At 40.0% G+C, this 19,886-nt stretch overlaps 1 protein-coding gene across 4 annotated transcripts in view; it reads right to left on the reverse strand.

The window, feature by feature from the left end:
• CPVL (carboxypeptidase vitellogenic like) overlaps positions 1 to 19,886 on the reverse strand; it is a 105,678-nt gene that overhangs the window by 52,551 nt on the left and 33,241 nt on the right. For all 4 annotated transcript variants that reach the window (XM_050938666.1, XM_050938665.1, XM_050938664.1 and 1 more), the window contains 6 exons: positions 19,636 to 19,694; positions 18,587 to 18,663; positions 16,216 to 16,282; positions 5,306 to 5,428; positions 4,873 to 5,004; positions 771 to 866 (listed from right to left, as the gene is read on the reverse strand). In XM_050938666.1, coding sequence (XP_050794623.1) covers positions 771 to 866; positions 4,873 to 5,004; positions 5,306 to 5,428; positions 16,216 to 16,282; positions 18,587 to 18,663; positions 19,636 to 19,694 — 554 coding nt within the window. The remainder of the gene's footprint in view (positions 1 to 770; positions 867 to 4,872; positions 5,005 to 5,305; positions 5,429 to 16,215; positions 16,283 to 18,586; positions 18,664 to 19,635; positions 19,695 to 19,886) is intronic.

Raw genomic sequence — 19,886 nt, forward strand, 5'->3', positions numbered from 1 at the left:
CACCTTTCTTGGATAGTTCCATTCAGAGTATCAGCTTCTTCCCACAATCTTGAAACTAATCATCTTCATAGGTATATCAGTTCAAGTACAGTATCAAGTCTGAATATCCGAAATGCCGAGAAACCGACTAGCAATTTTCAGCAGTGTGACCACATACATCAAGATCAAAACCCCTGACCCCTGCCAACTCTTGTTTATTCAAGACATTAGCCAGGTAGTCCACTGCTACTGTAAAATAAGCTACAATAAAGGGGAAGGTCACTGCCCCCCCCTTCTTGAGCATAAGGAGAAAACGGAGGGGGAGGTCTAAACTGACTTATTACCAGATATTTTAGATGCCACACTGTTCTATTTCTGCTGTATATGGAAAGGAATTCAACTCCCACCAGAGATCATGTTCTATTAGCAAACATGATCAGGCTTGAAATGGTGAAATACATGGCAGCTCTCTTAATATTGCAAAGTGCATTCTGCAAAAGATGGCTTACAGACCAAGTGTTTAGCTGATCAAGGCCTTACTCAGTTAAAGTATTTAAGTGCTTAACTTTAAGCATGTGAATATTTTCTTTGAAGTCAGTGGGACAACTCATACTTTGAGCTAAGCATGTGCTTAGGTATGTGGGTAGACTGGCACTAAATTACATTTAAACACACCTTTACTACATTCAGGCAATTTCCTAAAACTGACATACGGAATAAGACATTTGCTTATGTTAGACAGTAAATTTCTTTTGTTTTGGGGCTTCTGGTTATTGCAATAGTAATTTTACCTGGCATTGCAAAAAGTTAATGTAGTTGCTACATCCTGTAACATTCTGAGTGTAGGAAGAACTTGTTTCATCACCATTCAATAGAGTATCAAATATCTGCAGGGAGACACCAAGATAAACATATGTATTTAAAGTACAAAACACAAAATCAAAACTGCTTCTCAATTAAACTTACTCTTTATGTCATGTTCTTAATGAAGTTTAAATATGAATTTAATTCCATGTATTAATATTAGAAAGCGATTTAAGTTTCCAATGCTAAAGCCACAATTATAAGAGAACAGAATATTTTTCAGTCAATTTCAGAAATATACTTTCATGGTTCATAAATCTAAATTTGTCCCTAAATAATCTAAATATATCTTTACAGTCTACACTTTTGTCTATGTATATTGCAAAGGGACGTCCAAAGGTTTTTCATCATCAAATGGATAAGAATATACTGCTATGGTGGGGAAGGGGTAGCTCAGTGGTTTGAGCATTGGCCTGCTAAACCCAGGGTTATAATCCTTGAAGAGGCCATTTAGGGATCTGTCTGGGTTGGTCCTGCTTTGAGCAGGGACTGGACTAGACGACCTCCAGAGGTCCATTCCAATCCTGATATTCTATGTTATGCAGTGTATGGGATTGTCTGTCTCTATTTACGATTACCTGTACATTTATTTATGGCTTCTAAACATCAATTTTACTTTGATATCTGATTATTTCAGATTGGAATATGGCTTACATCTGAAAACCACTCAAATCTCATGCTAGGACAGATGCATTCTACCTTCTCACTTAGTGTGTCATACATTTATCCTCCACAGACTGCACTGGCTTCCAGTTGGTTTCTGGGTACAATTCAAGGTGTTTCTTTGAAACATTAAGCTCTTTATGGCTTCATCACTTTAGGCGGCTGGAATCTTCAGACCGACTGCCCCTGATTTATGTGCCCACGATCAGAGCATTCTCAGAGAGGCCTTCTGATTTGGAATTTGCCCCTTTCAAATTGTTGAATCAAGGTGTCTGTTGTCCATCTAGTCACTCAATGGTGGGCGGGATGGTGGGTTCATTGGAAAGGGTCTTTAGGTTTTTAAGCTTAATGAGCTTTATTATTAACTCTGTGATATTATCAACAATTAAAAAGATATGACAAGAACTTTGAATAAAATAAGATCTTTTCCCTAAAAAACATTTTAGTCCCATTAGCTATAAAAAAGAAATTAGAACTCTGGGAATTTTGCAATCCAGATCCTTATCAGATTATTCTTGAGGCTTGTTCTAACTCCCATTAAAGATCCATAGAAAGACCTTTAATACTTAGCTTGAACCTTTTAATAAAAAGGTTTAGCCACTTCAACATCCATTCTTAGGCAAAGTAAAGGTATTTTCTGTCTTAGAAGAATATACTGAAGAGTTAAATAGCTCAACATGTAATAAAGGTAACTACATATGCTTGAGAGAGAGAGAGAGAGAGAATTATTGAAGCTAGATCTATGATAGTTCAGAGACCACTCTGCCCAACCTTCAGCCACCACCACTGACTCCCTGAAGTGGAAACATTAATGTACACAAATGTAAAGAAACTAAGCAAGATTCACATGTGCAGAATAGAACTCCTGCTCCACTCCAACAGAAAAGAATTTGAACTATTATTTTATAAATCATGTTGGAATCCCTCTGCTGTGTTATAAAAATAATTGTCATGTCATACTGAGTGTCATAAGATTTGAATTAAAATTAATTTTAATATTTTATCAAACAAGAGTTAACCATAAGTGCTGAATTACTGTTTGCATGAAGGATACACTACAGAAGCAAAATTATTCTTGACTTTGGAAGGTTTTTTTAAAAAAAAATCAGGTTTGAAATCTGTACCAGCTGAAAGTTATCCTTAAGAAATGCATTTCTTTGAAATGTGCCACTGAGTCATTTAACTTTTGTATTTTTCCTTCTCAGAAATTCAAACTGGGTGGAAGTGTAATTTATTCTAGTAATATACTGTAAACACATTTATCATTACATCTATTACAAAATGTTCAGTCCTTCACTTTTGCTCCCACATCCAGTCCTTCATGCTAACTCATTTTTAAAAGATCAAAGTTAAAGCTTGTTTCAACAATCAAAGACAGGCTCAAAACCAGTTTACAACATCTCGCATTTCTCCCAAATTACTAGTGTCACAAATAAGGTCACTTTAGATGGCAGCCAACAGCAACAGGCTCAAATATATATTCATGAGATGTGTTTATAACAAACATTTGCCCTGAACAAACAAGTACTGGTACTCTTAAAGCGATTGTAGTAAGGTTTTAGTAACTCGTATTCCTTGTATAGAAACAATATGCAAGTGGAATATGCAGAAATGTTTCAAACATAGTGAAGTGGATTGGTTAAATCTCTTCTTTCACTTTGGGAGTTGACATGTTTCTTCATTTTCACTAAGATGAAAATTAATGGGCCAGATACTCATCTGGTGTAAATCAGCTTCATGGCCTAATAACTTTGTACAAAGTTACAAAAGCGACCTTCAAAGTTTATTTTCCCTATGACAAATACACATGCTTATGTGACACCCTGTTATTCAACACATTTAGTTCATCTGTATTATGGCATGAATACAAAATACACATGCCCCTTTATCCCACAATGGAAATGGATGTTATGGAGAACCTTATAGGACCAGGTCTTATCCCGGCCCTACTGACATCAGCCCTAGAAATCCAGAATTCAGTGGGGCCAGGGCTTCAGATTAGAACGGTTTAGGGAGCTTACTTGTTGGGTTGAAGAGTAAATAATTGGCCTCTGATGTGTTGAAGAAACCTTATCCTCTAGACTAAGATAAAGGACCTTATAAATATTATAATTCAACCATTTTATTTTTGCAGGGTTGAGAAAAAGGTTCACATTTTTATATTTGGTACATTTTCTGGCATGATGGACACTGTTAGTAGACACTGTGCCAGTTTCCCCACACGGTGTTCTTCATTCATGGGCCAGGTATACCGAGCAAAGCTAGCTGATTCTGAATGGTGATACGGCAAATTTCCACTAGTCACAAGTTTGAAATTGGAAACTCAAATAACTACGCAGTGCAAGACTATCACAGCTGGGTACCTAATCTAGGCTCCTAAATCCATATTTAGCCACCAAAATAGAAGGGTTGTTTACTTTCAGAAGTGCTTAACAATCCCTCCTACTGAAATCAAGGGAGCTGCGGATGTTCATCTTCAAGTGTCAGGCGACTTCTATTTACATGCCTATATATTGATCATAGTGCTTAATTATCAATCTTAGGTACTTATATGGCCCTTAGTATTGTAGTGTCTGAGTATCCCAGGAATAGTGCACTGCCAACCTACTTACCCAACCTCTGGAGAGATCTTTTCCCTAAAAATGTAACAATTTTCTTATTTTAATTTTGCAAACATTGTGAGAAGTGTTATCTGTATATTAAAAGTGTCTAACTAGAAAATATCTACATCACAAATATGATGCATATTCTCCCACTATAATGATTAAATTATAAAAAAAGAAAAGTTACTTATTTAAAAAACACAACAGATTATAAACTCAGAAGAGTTACTATAATGCAGTTCCAATGAGTTACTTCGTGTAGAGAAAATGTCTGTGTGCCATAATCTTGGATACCACCACATTTTGCAACATGGGACTCCATGAGCCACTAAGTAACATTCCTTGCAGACACCAGTTAACTGCATCTATGAAATGCAGCCACTATTCTTGAATATAAAAGATTGAACAGCATGTTCAAATATATGCAGCAGCTCTCTAGACAGCATTTCTTCTAAGTTCCATGGGTAAGTTAAACCTTCAGGCCATACAAGCATTTAGTTAAAGAAACAAACAGTTAATGAAAGACAGGACTGTATAAACATATTCTAAAGCCCGTCTGTTTTAGATGAGGCCAAAACAAATTCTATGGACAGCCCTTTTCTTTCCTTTAATTCCCTCCTCCCTCTCCCCCATTCTGCCATGTTATAATGGGCACCTTCTCCAGCATCAAACTTCTGATCTTCATTATGCTTCTTTCTGACCCCTTACTCAGTTCAGATGGTTTTAATTGCTAAAGGCCAACATGGGGGCCTTTGATACGTACTTCAAAGGCTTTCATCCACTTCTTCTGCTGGATATAAATTACTCCCAGGTCAGTCTGCTGCTGGACATACTCCCTCTGCTTCTCATCCACCAAGCCAATTTGGTACAAGAATTGTGCATAGCCACCCAGCATCTACCAGACAGGCACACAAGAAAGGAAGCTGATAGGTTAGGAAAGCATATTTTACTTTTCCAAGATTGCCTTTTTAAAATTCTAAATCAGTCACTGAATTCAACTGAGTAAAATTTTAATTTTTTTTAAAAAGTGATCTAGTAACTTGATGTTTGGAAACATTTGGCAAATATTAAAGGTTTAAAGCCATTAGGAAGTCACTTGGGAAACAACTACCCTTTATCTAGACAGGACTGTAATATGAGAAAACTACTCCATTTAATTAAGTACAAAAAGAATAGAAAAAATATGTAAAGTTTACCATTTCAGGGTCACAGAAACCATCACCAATAGCAACTCCTTTGAAGTTGATCTTAACTTTGGCTTTGGAACTATGGGTATGGATGTAGTAGCCAATAGCAGGCACATACTTTCCTGCATAAGACTGGAGAGAATGGAATGGTAGGTGATTCAGTTTGAAATAATACTGCTTTATTGCGTATTGCAACTTGACTATATCTACATTAGACAGACAAACAGTATTTTATTTTGCTTTCACAAAGTTACTGCAGGTTTCCATTTTTTATTTTCTACCCCTCACTGATATGCAGCTAATTTATTCCTGATGAACACACAGTTTAAATAAATTCATTATCAAAAGTGATTGAAGACATTAAGGTTGAAATAGTCAGACACCTAAGGCGTTGGAATCACCTGTTTCCGTTATTTATAATGGAAAATGAACATCCAAATCCCATAGAAATCCCACCCTAAAATAGTTTGGCTAATGATCTCATACTTGCCACTGATCAGGTTTATCCTTGGGTTGGACTGGGCTGGTAGAGGGTGGTAGGTAGCATGCTAACATAGACGTTAACTCAGAGGGCCATTTAAGATTGTTAATACTGTTGTTTAAAGTTTTAAGGCCTGATATACACTTAAATTTTATAGGCATAGCTATATCAATCAGGGGTGTGATTGTTTTTTAAAACCAACATAGCTCTGCCAGTAAAAGCTTTAGGGTAGAGGTAGTTATAGTGGTGTATCACAGTACATATACCAGTTCAATGAAATGGCATAACCTATACTGGTGTAAGCATTTTCATATCAATATAATTACAACCACACCCCAGGATTTTCCTGGTATAACTTTACCAGTGTAGTGTAGACAAGGTCACAGATTTACACTATTTACTGAGAGTGACATCTCATTTGGTGCCACAAGCAGGCGGTGTTTGGGAGACCTACTTTCTCTTTCAAGAAGAAACCAAGGACAAGGATTCCAGCAGAACCATTGGTCATACTCAAGCCCCATCAAGGGAGAGTCGAGCTGCTAGCCCAGCAGAGTTCATAGCATGCACAATCATACTTTGAAACTCTGCACAATCTACTGTAAGGGACATCTCATTTTGGAGAGTCACAAATGGCTTGTCTTGTAGGTGGAGCACGGAAAAATTCCACAGTTCTTTTCCTCCCAGTCTGACCCCCGGATTCATCTGACAGGGAAGCACTGCCAATAGGCTCAATCATAATTAGATTAAAATAGACACCAATCATACAGCAACTACAAAATATGTCTCGATCATAAGCTCTGATTCCAAGTAGGAACTCAGTGACAATACCTTTAGGAAAGGTATACATGTTTAATAATAATTCTTGGTACTCTAACCACTCTTTCCCCTGCCCTCTCCCAGACCTTCCATCAAAAGCATCTAGATGTCCAGAATAGTGTGAGGACTCTAAATCATGTTAGACTCATCTCTAGGTTTAAACAATAATTAGCATCATCAGCTGCCAAAAAAAAAAAAAAAAAAAAAAAAAAAAAAAAAAAAAAAGCCTTTTGCTTTCAGTTTGCTAATAACCTCTTCCCTTCCTCTCAGACAAGAACCTGATCACAAATTGGGGCTGACACTGGAAGCAATGCAAAAGCAGTAGCCTTCCCCTTCAGGCAAACATATTACCCATTGGCTTCAATCTATTCTGTCTCTCAAAGCATGATCACCAAAGCCCATCAGCAAGTATTGCACATCAGCTATTTTATCTTCAACCATGAGCTGGCAAGGCTCCTCCATGATAACACAACAGACAAAGCAATGGACTAAGAAGATAATTTCTCTGTTGAAGGAGTTTGGTTGTGGAACAAGCATTTAGAGGCAAGGCTAAACTGGAATCTGCCCACCGTTAAGGCATGCTTTATGGCCTTCTTTTGGAAGAAGCTTTTCAACTATAGCAAGATTGTATGGGTATATTTAATGTCATAATGCTAGGGACGAAGAACAGAAGAGCCCATGAAGTACAAGCAAAAATTTAAATTCTGTCCTACCTTCAGAGGAAGGAAGAGACAGAATGTCTCTCAAATCTAGGAATGCATTAGTCGGAAATCCTGGGGTGTGGTTGTAATTTACTTATTCATATAAACCTAACTCTACAAGTTCCTATAGCGCAGTTTCAGGTAGATTATAAAATATGGACTATTTTGTACCACTATAAGTTACAGCGGTAACCTATTTTTATAGTGCCAGAAGGGTGTACAATGGTCTGCAGGCAAATGAGACAAGGTCCCTGATCCAGCAAGACTGAAATCTAATTTATGCTAACCCAATGAAACTGACAGCACACAGTAAGTAATGAGGTAGGCAAGCGGACTGACAGTATCTTCATTTTTCCACAGAAAGCAGACTGCATGTTTTACTTCATGAAAAACACTTAAGTGCCCTCGGTGTCTTAGGCTGTATTTATTTACCTATTCTCATGAAAACTGGAAAACAGACCATCCTGAAGTGCAAAGGATAATAAAACTAGCCTTCCTGAGGATAGTGTCAGGCACAGTCTCACCCACACTATCCTGTAATTTTTTTTTTAATATAAACTTCTGCAGATTTATTATGCCCTTGCCAATTGTTATTAGCAAAGAAATGGCTTTTCCAGCTAAGAAGTCAAGCCGGAATCTGCCCCTTCAGAGACAAAGTATTTGCAGAGAACAAAACTATAATGAAAACTATGTCCTCTGAGCAGAATTACACATGAATTAGCAGTTACTATTGCTAGAGGATTTACTCTGCCATGGTTCTTAGATATAGTTAGTTACCATGCTGTCTATTTATATTTTACTAGATGAAAGACCTGTCTCTAAATATTACCTACCTACATAATGGAATTCTTAAAAAAAAAAAAAGACAGCCCGTGGGCCATAACTTGAATTCCACCAATGCAAATCCTTGCATGGACACAAATCTGCTTAAATCTGGTTACATCACTTTAATTTGTCCCCATAACAATGGCAAGCTTAACTAAATTGGCTTAAATATTATACTTGTTGTAAAAGAGGTTCAACTTTATGTGTAGGCCAAGGGTGAAATCTGGCTCTATTCAACTAAATGGGAGTTTTGCCATTGACTTCAGACAAGCCAGGATTTCACCTCAGACCTTTAAGACCAAACAGACAGTGAGGAAAATGCAGGGGTGGAGGGAAAGCAGGGAGAGAGAGATGTAATTAAAAATAGAGAAACGTTAGAGAAATGTAAAGCTTCACAGCTTTATAATCTGAAAAGCCACATTGTCAACAAAGTTTGGGCCCAGACTATTTGGCATGAAATGTCATTCAAATTCTTCAATTAAAAGTTAAATGAAGCAGACATAATAGCTACCACATTGCTTCTTCCAGAAGGACCATTCAAACACATTGTGCTTGTTTATTGAAAAGCCAGATGTACTGTGCTCCTCCTGCTGGCTAAATAGTGAATGGTTCCCAGAGCTATATACAGGGCAGTTCCAGGCATCAGCCCAGCAAGCAGCTGCTTGGGGCGGCCAACGGTGAGGGGAGGCACGTCCAGGTCTTCGGGCAGGTCCCTCACTCCTTCTTGGAGCGAAGGACCTGCTGCCGAATTGCCACCGAATACTGAAGAGGTGGTAGTAGAGCTGCAGATCACGATTGCGGCTTTTTTTCCACCCCCCACCCCTGCTTGGGGCGGCAAAAACCCTAGAGCCAGCCCTCTCTATATACCAAGGGTTCTCAACTTTTTTCTTTCTGATACCCCTTCCCTCCCCCAACATGCTACAACAACTGTTTTTCTATATATAAAACCCAGGGCCGGCGTTAGAGGGTAGCAAGCTGGGCAATTGCCTGGAGCCCCATTGTCAGGCTTCAGCTGCAGCTTCAGGGGTTTCAACCCCACACGTTGAGGCTTTGGCTTTCTGCTCTGGGCCCCAGTGAGTCTAACGCTGGCCCTGCTTGGGGCTCTCCCTGAAACCTGTTCATGGCCCCCCAGGGGGCCCCAGACCACTGGTTGATAACCACTGCTATAGACCATATATCCTGCCAACACACTTGTATGTGTAAACAGATTTGCGCCCCTAAAAAGAACCTTGAGAAAAAAAATACAGTTCAGAGAAGAGTAAAAAACAAACAAACAAGCCAATGTACTGTCTGGTTTAGGCCCCCACATATTATTTACTACTGTATTACAGCAGCATTTACAGGGCACAACTGAGATCAAGACCACTACCCTATTTACATACAGTCCCTCCCCTGAAGAGCATGCGATCTAAACAAACAAGAAAATATTGTTTAAGTGTTTTCCCCATAGAGAATCTCTCTAAACTTATGTTGCCAACAGATTTGTTTGAAATATCCCCTTTTCAATGTGGCGTGTGTGTGAATGACTGCATGATCACAAGCACATGGCTTGCAAAAGCCCTAAAAGCACTCTCTGCTCTGTGCATGCCTAAACAGACAAGAAAAGGAACCAGCAGAGAGCTCCTCACCCATCTGATTGTGGTTTATTTGAAGGCTGATTTGTTATAGCATAATGTTTCTCAAACTGGGGCTGCTGATTGTGCAGGGAAATCCCCTGGCAGGCCGGGCCGGTTTGTTTACCTGCCCCATCTGCAGGTCCGGCCGACTGTGGCTCCCACTGGCCGTGGTTTGCCGCTGCAGGCCAATGGGAGCTGCTAGAAGCAGCAGCCAGTATGTGCGTAGGCCCGCGCTGCTTCCAGCAGCCTCCATTGGCCCAGAGCAACAAACCACGGCCAGTGGGAGCCATGATCGGCTGGACCTGCGGACGAGGCAGGTAAACAAACCCGCTCAGCCCACCAGGGGCTTTCCCTACACAAGCTGCGACCCCAGTTTGAGAAACATTGTTATAGCACAAGACTAAGTTTAGTTTTCTGTATTCCTTTTCCCCCACTAATGAAAACAGCTTCCCATGACCCTTTTTAACTTTTATCCCATTATTCCTATACCTCTTAAGCCCATGCCTTTCTTTTACATTTTTTTTTAAGCAAGACTATTTGAAGCGTGATGTTTATTTTCTCTTATGAAGTTTCTGTAAAAAGGGCAACGCCAGCACTTTTAGTGAAAATAAACTGTAAAGGTTCTGCGCCCTGCAATGCACAGGAGGTCAAACTATATGATCACGATGGTCCCTTCTGACCTTAAAGTCTATGAGAATATGGGAATTTTAGAAGGTATTGGCAATTTTTTACAAGTAGATTCATGTATTATATTTTAAAAATAAAACTGCAAGTTTCCCTTAAATGCCAAAAAATATTACAGTAACCAGCAACTAACTTATCCTAAGGCATGACTGTTCCAAGCAAAACTGGTGTCTCCAGAGATCAGCACTTAGCTTTTTTCTATAATGCCAATGACTATAAAGTAGTCCAGTAACTCCACCATTCATTTAGTACCATTTTTAAAAGGGCTATAACTTCAAAATTATATGAGCAAAAACTGAAGTATTCATGTAAGTTGCACTTCCGTGAAGTTTTCGGCATCCAGATAATTTGCATGTGCAAAAATGTAAGTGAGTATGAAAAACTGCTCATACAAGAATTTGATACCTCAGACTATCTCATTTTGAAAATCTGACCCAGAGATGACACTTCTTTTTATGTCCCACCACACACTTTGCCACTTTGTTTTACCTATTTCATACCTAATGCACAGAGACAATAATCAACAAGAAAAACAGAATTTTGTCCTTTTGAATTTAAAGTGGACGTCAGCACAGAATTTTAAAATCAGATCCTAGCAATAGTTAACAAAACTTGGCAAGCACAACCAAATTTTAGACAACACAGCAATCTCATAGGCTCATGTGTACAGACAGCTTTCTGATTCTATTTAATTTAAAAGTCAAGTCCTTAAGTGGCTGAATAAAGACTTACACAGCTTTCAGAAATTATTCAGAGTCTGTAAGTAGTTTGAAACACTATTCTCCTTACACGATGCCTCAAGCTTTATGATTAAAGAGAATCAAAGCCAAGGCCCGTCAGAAGGAACTGAGGATCAGTACAGTATTAAAGTTCACTGAGTGCTTGTTGATAAAGGTGCCAGAGTAACAGCATTGAAGAAAGTCTATATATATAATACAGGCAGCGGTGGTACTGAATCTCTCATTCCTCACCTTGGAACCTCAAAAGATAATAGACGATTGCTTGTATTAGACGTACACTCAGCTTTTGGAATATGGATCAAGGTGGTCAACAAGAATGAAAAATACGGTAGTTCATTTTGCAATGTCAGACTAATAGGAACTGGAATTCAGCCACTTACTCATTTCACAAAAGCCAGTCAAGAGCCATTAAGTGTGTAACCAGATTTCTTGCTGAAAGAAATAGCCACTGTTAGGGACCAGGGTCAAAATTTTTATCTTTAGCCACCCAAGTTCAGATACCTAGAGCCATATTTGAACACAATGTAAAACTACAATCAAATATAGCCCACACAGAGCCTCCTTAGTCAGGGAAGGGAGAGGAGCAGAAGATAGCCTACAGAATTTCCCCATGCAGACCTAATTTACCAGGGAAGTGCTGAAATGGCATGGAGTGTTGGTTCTGTCCAAGCAAAGAAAATGAAAATACCTAGCAGATGATCTCAAACCATGATACCACAACACTATCTTGGTACATCATCATTAGTACTAGAGATTTTATTTAAATATGACATCTGCAATGCCCAACAGTGTCTGTACCAGAAGAAAGAGCAATAGAAAAATAATAGGGGTTACAAACTCAGAAAAGGTCACCAGACAGAGAGGCATATCTGATCTCCCTTCCCAGCCAGAGTGCCAGTTAGTTCACAGATGGTTACCTGCAAGAGGGGGATCTATGCTCCACTTCTTCCTGTATTTTGGAAAATGTCTTGTGCCAATATGCCTCTGAGGTTTAACTGTGATCGCCAGAAGCATAAGCAGCTTGGACAGAAGATGATGAGGCTGCACTTGGAATCTCAATCATCTGTAAGACTACATATGGTCCTTGCACAAAATATCTACAACCAAGCCAAGAGATTTTACTTGCCTTCAGTCACAGACATTATGAAGAACCATGCACATGAATTCTTTAGGATACAAGACATTCAAGACCATCTCTTTGCTCCTGTAATGAGACAGCGTGGCTCCCAGACGCCCCAGAGAGGGATGAGCCCCTCTGGAGCCAAAGTGGGCGGAGCCACTGGAGCCTGCGCCCGCCCCACAGAGGTCAAAGCGCAGGACAGGAAGTATAAAAGTCCAACCTCAGGGCTCAGAAGCTGCCTGGCTGCCGGAGAAGCCAGACACTGGTGGCCTAACTCCTTCCGGGGAGACTCCTGCAGCCTGTGACCGACCCGAGGACTGGCCATACCAGTAAAGGCCTGATGCCGACCAGACCCCGGAGAAGCTGGTAAGCCTGCCTGTGAGAAGCGACCAAGAGAAGCTGCCAAGCTTACCGCTCGCTAAGTACCCTGAGGAGCCCATGGTACTGGATCCCATGGAGGACACCGACCAGATGCAGGTACTGCTAGAGGGGGAGGTAGGAAGTAGCCCACAGGCAGCCGACTCTAGTCTGGCTGTGGCACGCCCAGAGCCAATGTCATTGTGTTGCAGCCAGGATCCTCACTGGCACAGCAGCAGGCCGCTTGCCAGTGCTAGGGCCCTGGGCTGGGATGCAGTGGAGTGGGCGGGCCAGCGACTCCCCCTGCCACCCCACTCATGGGTGGCAGTCTTCCCCTTGCCCCCGACACTCAGAATCAGGAGCCTGGGTTTTGTTCTTGCACTATTTGCTCAGCCCCTGCCTGAGGACCTGAGCCCTTGATGGTTTCCTGCCCCACCAGGCTAACTCCCCGACTCCCTGGACCTCAGAAGCGAGACGGCCTGGCTCGCAGTCGCCCCAGAGAGGGGCGACCCCCAACCGAAACCGTCTACAGCTCCTCATCCCGATTAGTATCTACATTCATATACCATCCTTCTGTCACACCAGATCTCTCTGCCTGAGAACCTAATAGTGGAGGGCTATAGGAATTCCAGCCTGGGAGAGTCCCACTTTACTAGTAGTCTATACTCTTCCTACTTTTAAGTGACAACTCAATGTTTCCTAAGGTATTTATTAACTTGACCTCACATGGTCCATCATGGGGGTGTCTAACTCCCATCCAGAGAAAAGACCAGGTGCTTGCTATGAGCGTAGGGATTTGCAGAGTAAGGAGGCTAAGCCAGTTTGTGTTCCTATCAACATACCACACAAAGAAGTGCTAAAAAGAGTTGGGCCTGGATTCTGGCAGCAAGAATTGAGAAGGCTCTGTTGGGAAACAGCTGGAGCTAAACTCACTAAAGTAAGGAGGAAAGGGTGATAGTTGGTTTTCTTCCATTCTGCAACTGAGATAAGATGAGCTAGGCTTCTGCCTTTCTTATGCTTTTCTCTCTATTTTGGCTAAGAGACTCCTGCTTTATTTGTGTGTGAGCCTTGGGGCAGGACATACGCAATCTTTTCGTTTTTACAAGTAAAAATATCTAAAGAGTTTAGACCCTTTCCAGCTGCATGTCACAGCCCCAAGCACCCCTGCCCTTTTTCTTAGCACAAATCACTCCCCTCCAATTTCAGTCATGTTGAATCGTATGCAGGTGATATTTTGATATGCAGCAGGTTTTCATGTATTTCACATTTTCAACTACACTGTACAGTGCTTCTGAGAATCTTCACCATGGAGAGGAAGTGATTCACAAGCACATTTAAAAATAATGATTCCTGCAGATTAATTAAATGCAGATTGAACTCTTTTTAAGTAGGTTTTGTTTTTGAGCCCTGTGTTATCAGACACTTCTCTCTTTAGTGACATTAAAGCCAGCTGATGCTCTCGAAAAGTCGGCGTGGAGGAAGACTAGGAAGACAGACACATTTATTCATTCCTAGTCATACAACGTAGAGGCATGCACTAAATAAAGTTGTGGTACATGTATCTTCATGGGTCATATCAAATGTACAAAGGTTTTTGAAAAAAAAGCCTACAAACTTTTTAGTTTAATAGATAAAAACAGTTAACCCCAAAGAAAAAAAATGTTCTACACACACACACTCTTTCTTAGAAGCTGAACTAGCCATAGACATATTTTATTTTCTTGACCTATTTCTTAAGTTTTAGGCTGTTATAAAAATTAGTAATAATAGATGAGCTATGTTAAACAAACCTTAAGGGCAAATAAACTTTGACACAGCGAGTGCTGCATTGGCAACTCATCAGGTGTCATGCCTGATCTGTAGAGTTCATGCCATCAAATAAAACACAATATTGGTTTGTACTTACATCTTTGTTAACAGACTGATAGAAATGCTTATTTGAGTTCCACTGCAACAAAACCTGCAGTTGATCAGTTCTACCTGAGTTTGAAGTTACAGGACAAAGAAAGCCAGAGGCCATATTTGGTCTTCTGACTGCACTTTGGACAACTCAGCTGGCACATAATGGCGCCAGATTGAAGTGCATAGGGACACAGGGCAGGACTGCATTCTACACACCTCTCTGATTAAGTAAGTTTTTACTATTTACTTCTATTGGGCACTGCAGAGCCCAGACATGGAGGGGAGAGTGAGCTCATGCTCAAGCTTCCTGGCTAATACATCTGAATGGTTAGATACATACCAATTACTGTTTCTGTTGGTTATGCACAAACCAAAGAAAGCAAGCAGGGCTTTTAGCTCCCCTGTGGAGTATGCAGGGCTGAAAGTTATGGAAGCCATATTTTTATTTGTGGACTGAGTAAGTCTATTAACGAAGTCCCCTCCCATGTCATTTTCAAAGTTGTTTTTTCCTGCATTTTAAAATTGTACATTAGATTGTTAAAAAGCATCATCTGAAAATAAAGTTCACCAGATGCTCCCATTCAAGACTGAAAATTGTCTCAGGGTACGTCCAGACTACCCGCCGTATCGGCGGGTTAAAATCGATTGCTCGGGGAATCGATATATCGCGTCTAATCTAGACGCGATATATCGATCCCCGAGCGCGCTTATATCGATTCCGGAACTCCATCAACCCCAATGGAGTTCCGGAATTGACACGGAGAGCCGCGAACATCGATCCCGCGCCGTCTGGACGGGTGAGTAATCCGATCTTAGATATTCGACTTCAGCTACGTTATTCACGTAGCTGAAGTTGCGTATCTAAGATCGATTTCCCCCCCCTAGTGTGGACCAGCCCTCAATGGAGCAATTAAAAGTTCCTGCTGCAAAAATGGGAAACTACTGTAACGAAACTGAAGGTGTTGCAAAAGTTTGCCATTAATTTTTCACTGAGTTAACGCAAAAGTATGTCCTAGGAAAGCGCTGCTGTCAGAAAGATCAGGTCCTTGCAGGACCCTAATCTTACTAGCATAAATCCAGTGTGTATGGAAACAATAAACCAAAGCTTTTCCATCCAAAAGTCATCTGCAGTATGTTTTGGGAAATTGCCTGATGACCTGTTTCAATTTACTTCCAAGAAAAAGATCACATTAACAGACTGCTTTTCGGAACAGTGTCTGGAAAGGATATATAAAATTAAGAAAAGGATATACGTGACTACTATTTCCTGGATATACGTAAAGGAGAGATATACATCTTTTTAAAGTTACTAGTTGATCATCCTGAATCAGTAAGGACAGAAAGTGAAGAGTGTACATTTAAGAGTGAAATATGGCAGTATAAAAGTTAAGAAACAGATACTGGTATACCTAAAGAATTACAGTATATTTCAAATAGCTTATAGTCTGCTAAGAAAGACTACAAGTTTTACATGAGAAAGAGTGATTGCTCCACTTCACTCCTCTCCTGAGAACAGTCAACGTTTTTGTTTTTTTTCCCCCTGCAACATTCTGCTCACTGGCCTCTTAGTACTCTGCTGTCAGAGTAAGGGCAATGAAGATTTATTCTTTATGCTCACGATTAATTATAAAGACAGACAGTTTTCTTGAAAGTAAAATAAAAGTTATCCGAACTCACTTCTCCTGTAATATAGAAGTCATTTTTCTGATAGTCTGGAAATAGCTGGAAAAACTGGATGAGTGCACTGAAATAGAAATATAAGTATAAATCAGGATTACATGGAAATTAATCTCACCCCAATTAGTAACATATTTTAAAGTAAATTTACTCCAAATACACAGCAGAATCCCATATGGCGTTTTATAGGACATGTCTGTTAGGATTAATACTCTCTCCATTAGAAATCTCGTATCACTGGGGTCTATGTTTTTTTTTTTTGTTTTTAAACCTACTCTTCCTTTAATGAGCATGTCAAATATATAGTTCTGGACTCAGTAATCTTCTGCCCCAGTGTTCACAGATTTTCTGGAAAATGCAGCAGATTTAGAGATCACAGGTCATAGCATTTTTAAATTGACCCTTAGAGAGTAAAAGTCTTTGAAACACCATGATATTTAGAAATTTCTGAATCATTTGAGAGAAGTATGCATAATGTCCACCCATGCATTAAAATTTAACTAACTTTTGTTTTCTTACTTCAATCTCAGTGGAACTGCATTTTGACCAGTATAAACCATACTGTCAAAGGAAACAAAACTGTCCTTTCAAAGAAGGCAGAAAGAGGAAACTGCAACTGCCTTTGACTTATGCCCAAGTTAAGAAGGGTGCTGCTTCTCTCTGAAGCAGTGCCACAGAATAACGTACAGACACCACTATGATCATAACTGGGCACTCAATACTTTGAAGATATAAAAGTCCATTACTAAGAGTGAGTCAAGTTGCTAACATAGTAGGCAACCAACAGCAAACAACAAATAAATAAAAAAAAATGAGAGGGTTGAGGTTTCACAGGCCACTAAAAAACTGACCACTACTGCTCAATCTCCTGTAACTAGACCCACATTTCTGATGAAGATTTTAGACTTTTCTTCCTTTCCCTTGCCTCTGAATTGCAGGAAAGGGGATGGGATGCATGAAAAATGTGAAACCTATAAAAGGACAGCTGAAATCAGTTTTCTGCACTACCCTTTGATTAGCTGTTCTTCAGCTTGGAAAGCCTGAAGCTAAAAGAACTAAAAAACAGCTATAAACAATGGACGCTTTGAATTAGCTTCTCTTTATACATGTCATGCAAAAGGAGATGGGTCTCATGCCTGCAGTAAATAGCCACATAGAAGGTCAGCTGGAATTTGTAACAAAGTCCTAGAGAAAAAGCTAACAACAAAAAGCAGTTCTAAAACTTATGAAATTACTTCTTGAATTCCATATTAAGGCCAAGATGCCTGCCAGTTAAACTAGTAAAATATTTACTATGGGAGTAACACAAACAAAAAGGTAAGTCTGTTTGAAGATTTAGTGCTTCAGAGGAAAAGATCGGCGGCTCCATCATGCCAGCTGCTAAGCACTCTGGCCCAACTCAGCAGAACACTTCAGCCTGGAATAGCAAAGCATGTGCTTAAGTGCTTAGCATCCAATAGGATCACATTCGAACGCTTAGGAATACAGACAGACATGCATCCCACAACAGATTTTGTGGTAAAGCAAATATTCCTAATACAAGGTATTCAGTGTAGCCTTCTGCCCTTCTAAAGATTCTGTTCTGCAAAAGGACCACTGGAAGGGGAGCATTAAATTTTTAGTCTACAAAAACAAACAACAAACACTTCTCAGCAATAGGTCCTTCTCAAACAGGGACAGGCCATCTATTTTGAAAAAATTATTAAGATTGTCAAGCCCTGTTCCAGCACTGACATTTGGAAACCAGCAATTTGAAGGGAGGCCACTTTAAAGAGCGTGAGCAGAAATCAAGGAAACATTTAACCAAAAGTGGCTACAGAAAGTATAGGGAGCAAAGGAATGGAGCAAGACATGAAGAACTAATAAAGCTCAAGAAACTTTGTTATGGCCCCTATTTCCTACATCCAGGCATTGCAAGGATCAGGACAACATACAGGAGCATACTCAGGCTGGCAAGTTTTCATCTTCTTTTTGAGTCCCCATCCATTCCCCACTGCTAATTTCTCCTTAAGTGCTTGTTTTTTAATTTTATTTTGTTAAATATACTGGTTACTGAAACAAATAAATGAGTGCACTTAAAGTTCATTCCTGCCCTAGAGAGGTTACTGGATGCAGCAATATTCCCAGTATGTGCTCAAACTGGGAATCTCTCTAGAACTAGAATGAACTGTAAGTGTATCCGTTACATATGAGCCCAATGTCATGCAAAAATTCCTTGAAATAAAAAGGAAGAAAACAATTCTTTCCTGTAAATGCTAATCAAAATGGTTTTAGAAGCTGTCCAGAAGGGTCAGCAGTGCTAGCTTTGGGGAAATAAAGATGAACAGAAATGAACACAAAGAAACAAATGGAGTAAGGTGGCATAATTTACCTGTATAAATCTCTTCCTACATCATCTTGGTTTACTGCATATCCCGTATCATCGGTAAAACTAAAGCCAGTCCCAACCTGATAATGAAATGAAAAATCATGGGATTTGAGAACAAAATTGCTTCTAGCTCCTTAACACTTTTTTTTGCCGTGTGGCAAAATAAGGTTCTGTCAAGTATATGGTTTCTCTCAATTAAAAAACTGTAAATTAGGTTAAAACTTATTAGGGCATTTAAAAGGTAAGAAACTTTATTTTTGCACTCAAGATAGACTACATTCTCTGCTCTGTTTTCTGAGGTGATGATCTCACCAAAGGGTGCAAAATAAAACCAAATTTTCATCTTGGCAAGTAAGAGACGAGTGGAATATACCCTTGATACTTTTATAAAAAACAAAATTGCTTTTAAGTACACATTGTTACTAATTTGTAAATCACAGTCTATACTACACCCCGTCACACTGTAGAACAGTGATCCCCAATCTTTTTTGGCTGGCGGGCGCCAGCCGAAGGACCACTGCGGCGGTGGAGCACCTGCCGAAATGCCGCCGAATTTCGGCGGTGACGCCTCTTGATAACGTCGCTTGCCGTTGACAAGCGACGTCATCGAGAGGCGTCGCTGCCGAAATTCGGAAGCGACGTCTCTCGATGACTTCACTTGTCAGCGACAAGCGTCATTATCAAGAGGCATCCCTGCCAAAATGCCGCTGCAGCATTTTGGCGGGTGCTCTCCCAGGGGCCAGGACGCAGGCGCATTAAGATGCCCCTGTGGGCACCATGGCACCCACGGGCACCATGTTGGGGACCCCTGCTGTAGAATGAAGGAGTCTTCCAGTCGCACACAAAGTGATGTGATTAGCATTTGTTATATGGAGTTCTGTCTCTCTTCTTCTACATGTCTAAATAATTGATTACCACAAAAAAGGTTTAAGAATGGACCTTGAAAGCAGAATTATCAAGGCAATGTTTTAGAACTACTGTATACATAGATAACTTTACAATATAAACTAGACAATACACCTACCACGCACACTTTCATATTTTGTACTTACTGGGTTGTCAATGTAAAGCATGGAAAATTTAGATGTCCAAGAAAACTTCCGTTTATACACTATTAATAGAAAAGGAATCGCTGTCAGTCATAAAAACTTAAATTATATAACCAAGGAGTTATGCTATGAAAAAGACTAGTAAATATCAATACAAAGTTCTCACCATTCATCTCCATCCCAGATAAAGATAAACATGTTCCTAGAACTCATTTAAATGGCACAGGTTGGAAACAGCCATAATACTTGATATT

The sequence above is a fragment of the Gopherus flavomarginatus genome, chromosome 2 (assembly GCF_025201925.1).
Source record: "Gopherus flavomarginatus isolate rGopFla2 chromosome 2, rGopFla2.mat.asm, whole genome shotgun sequence".
Classification (NCBI taxonomy): domain Eukaryota; kingdom Metazoa; phylum Chordata; order Testudines; family Testudinidae; genus Gopherus; species Gopherus flavomarginatus.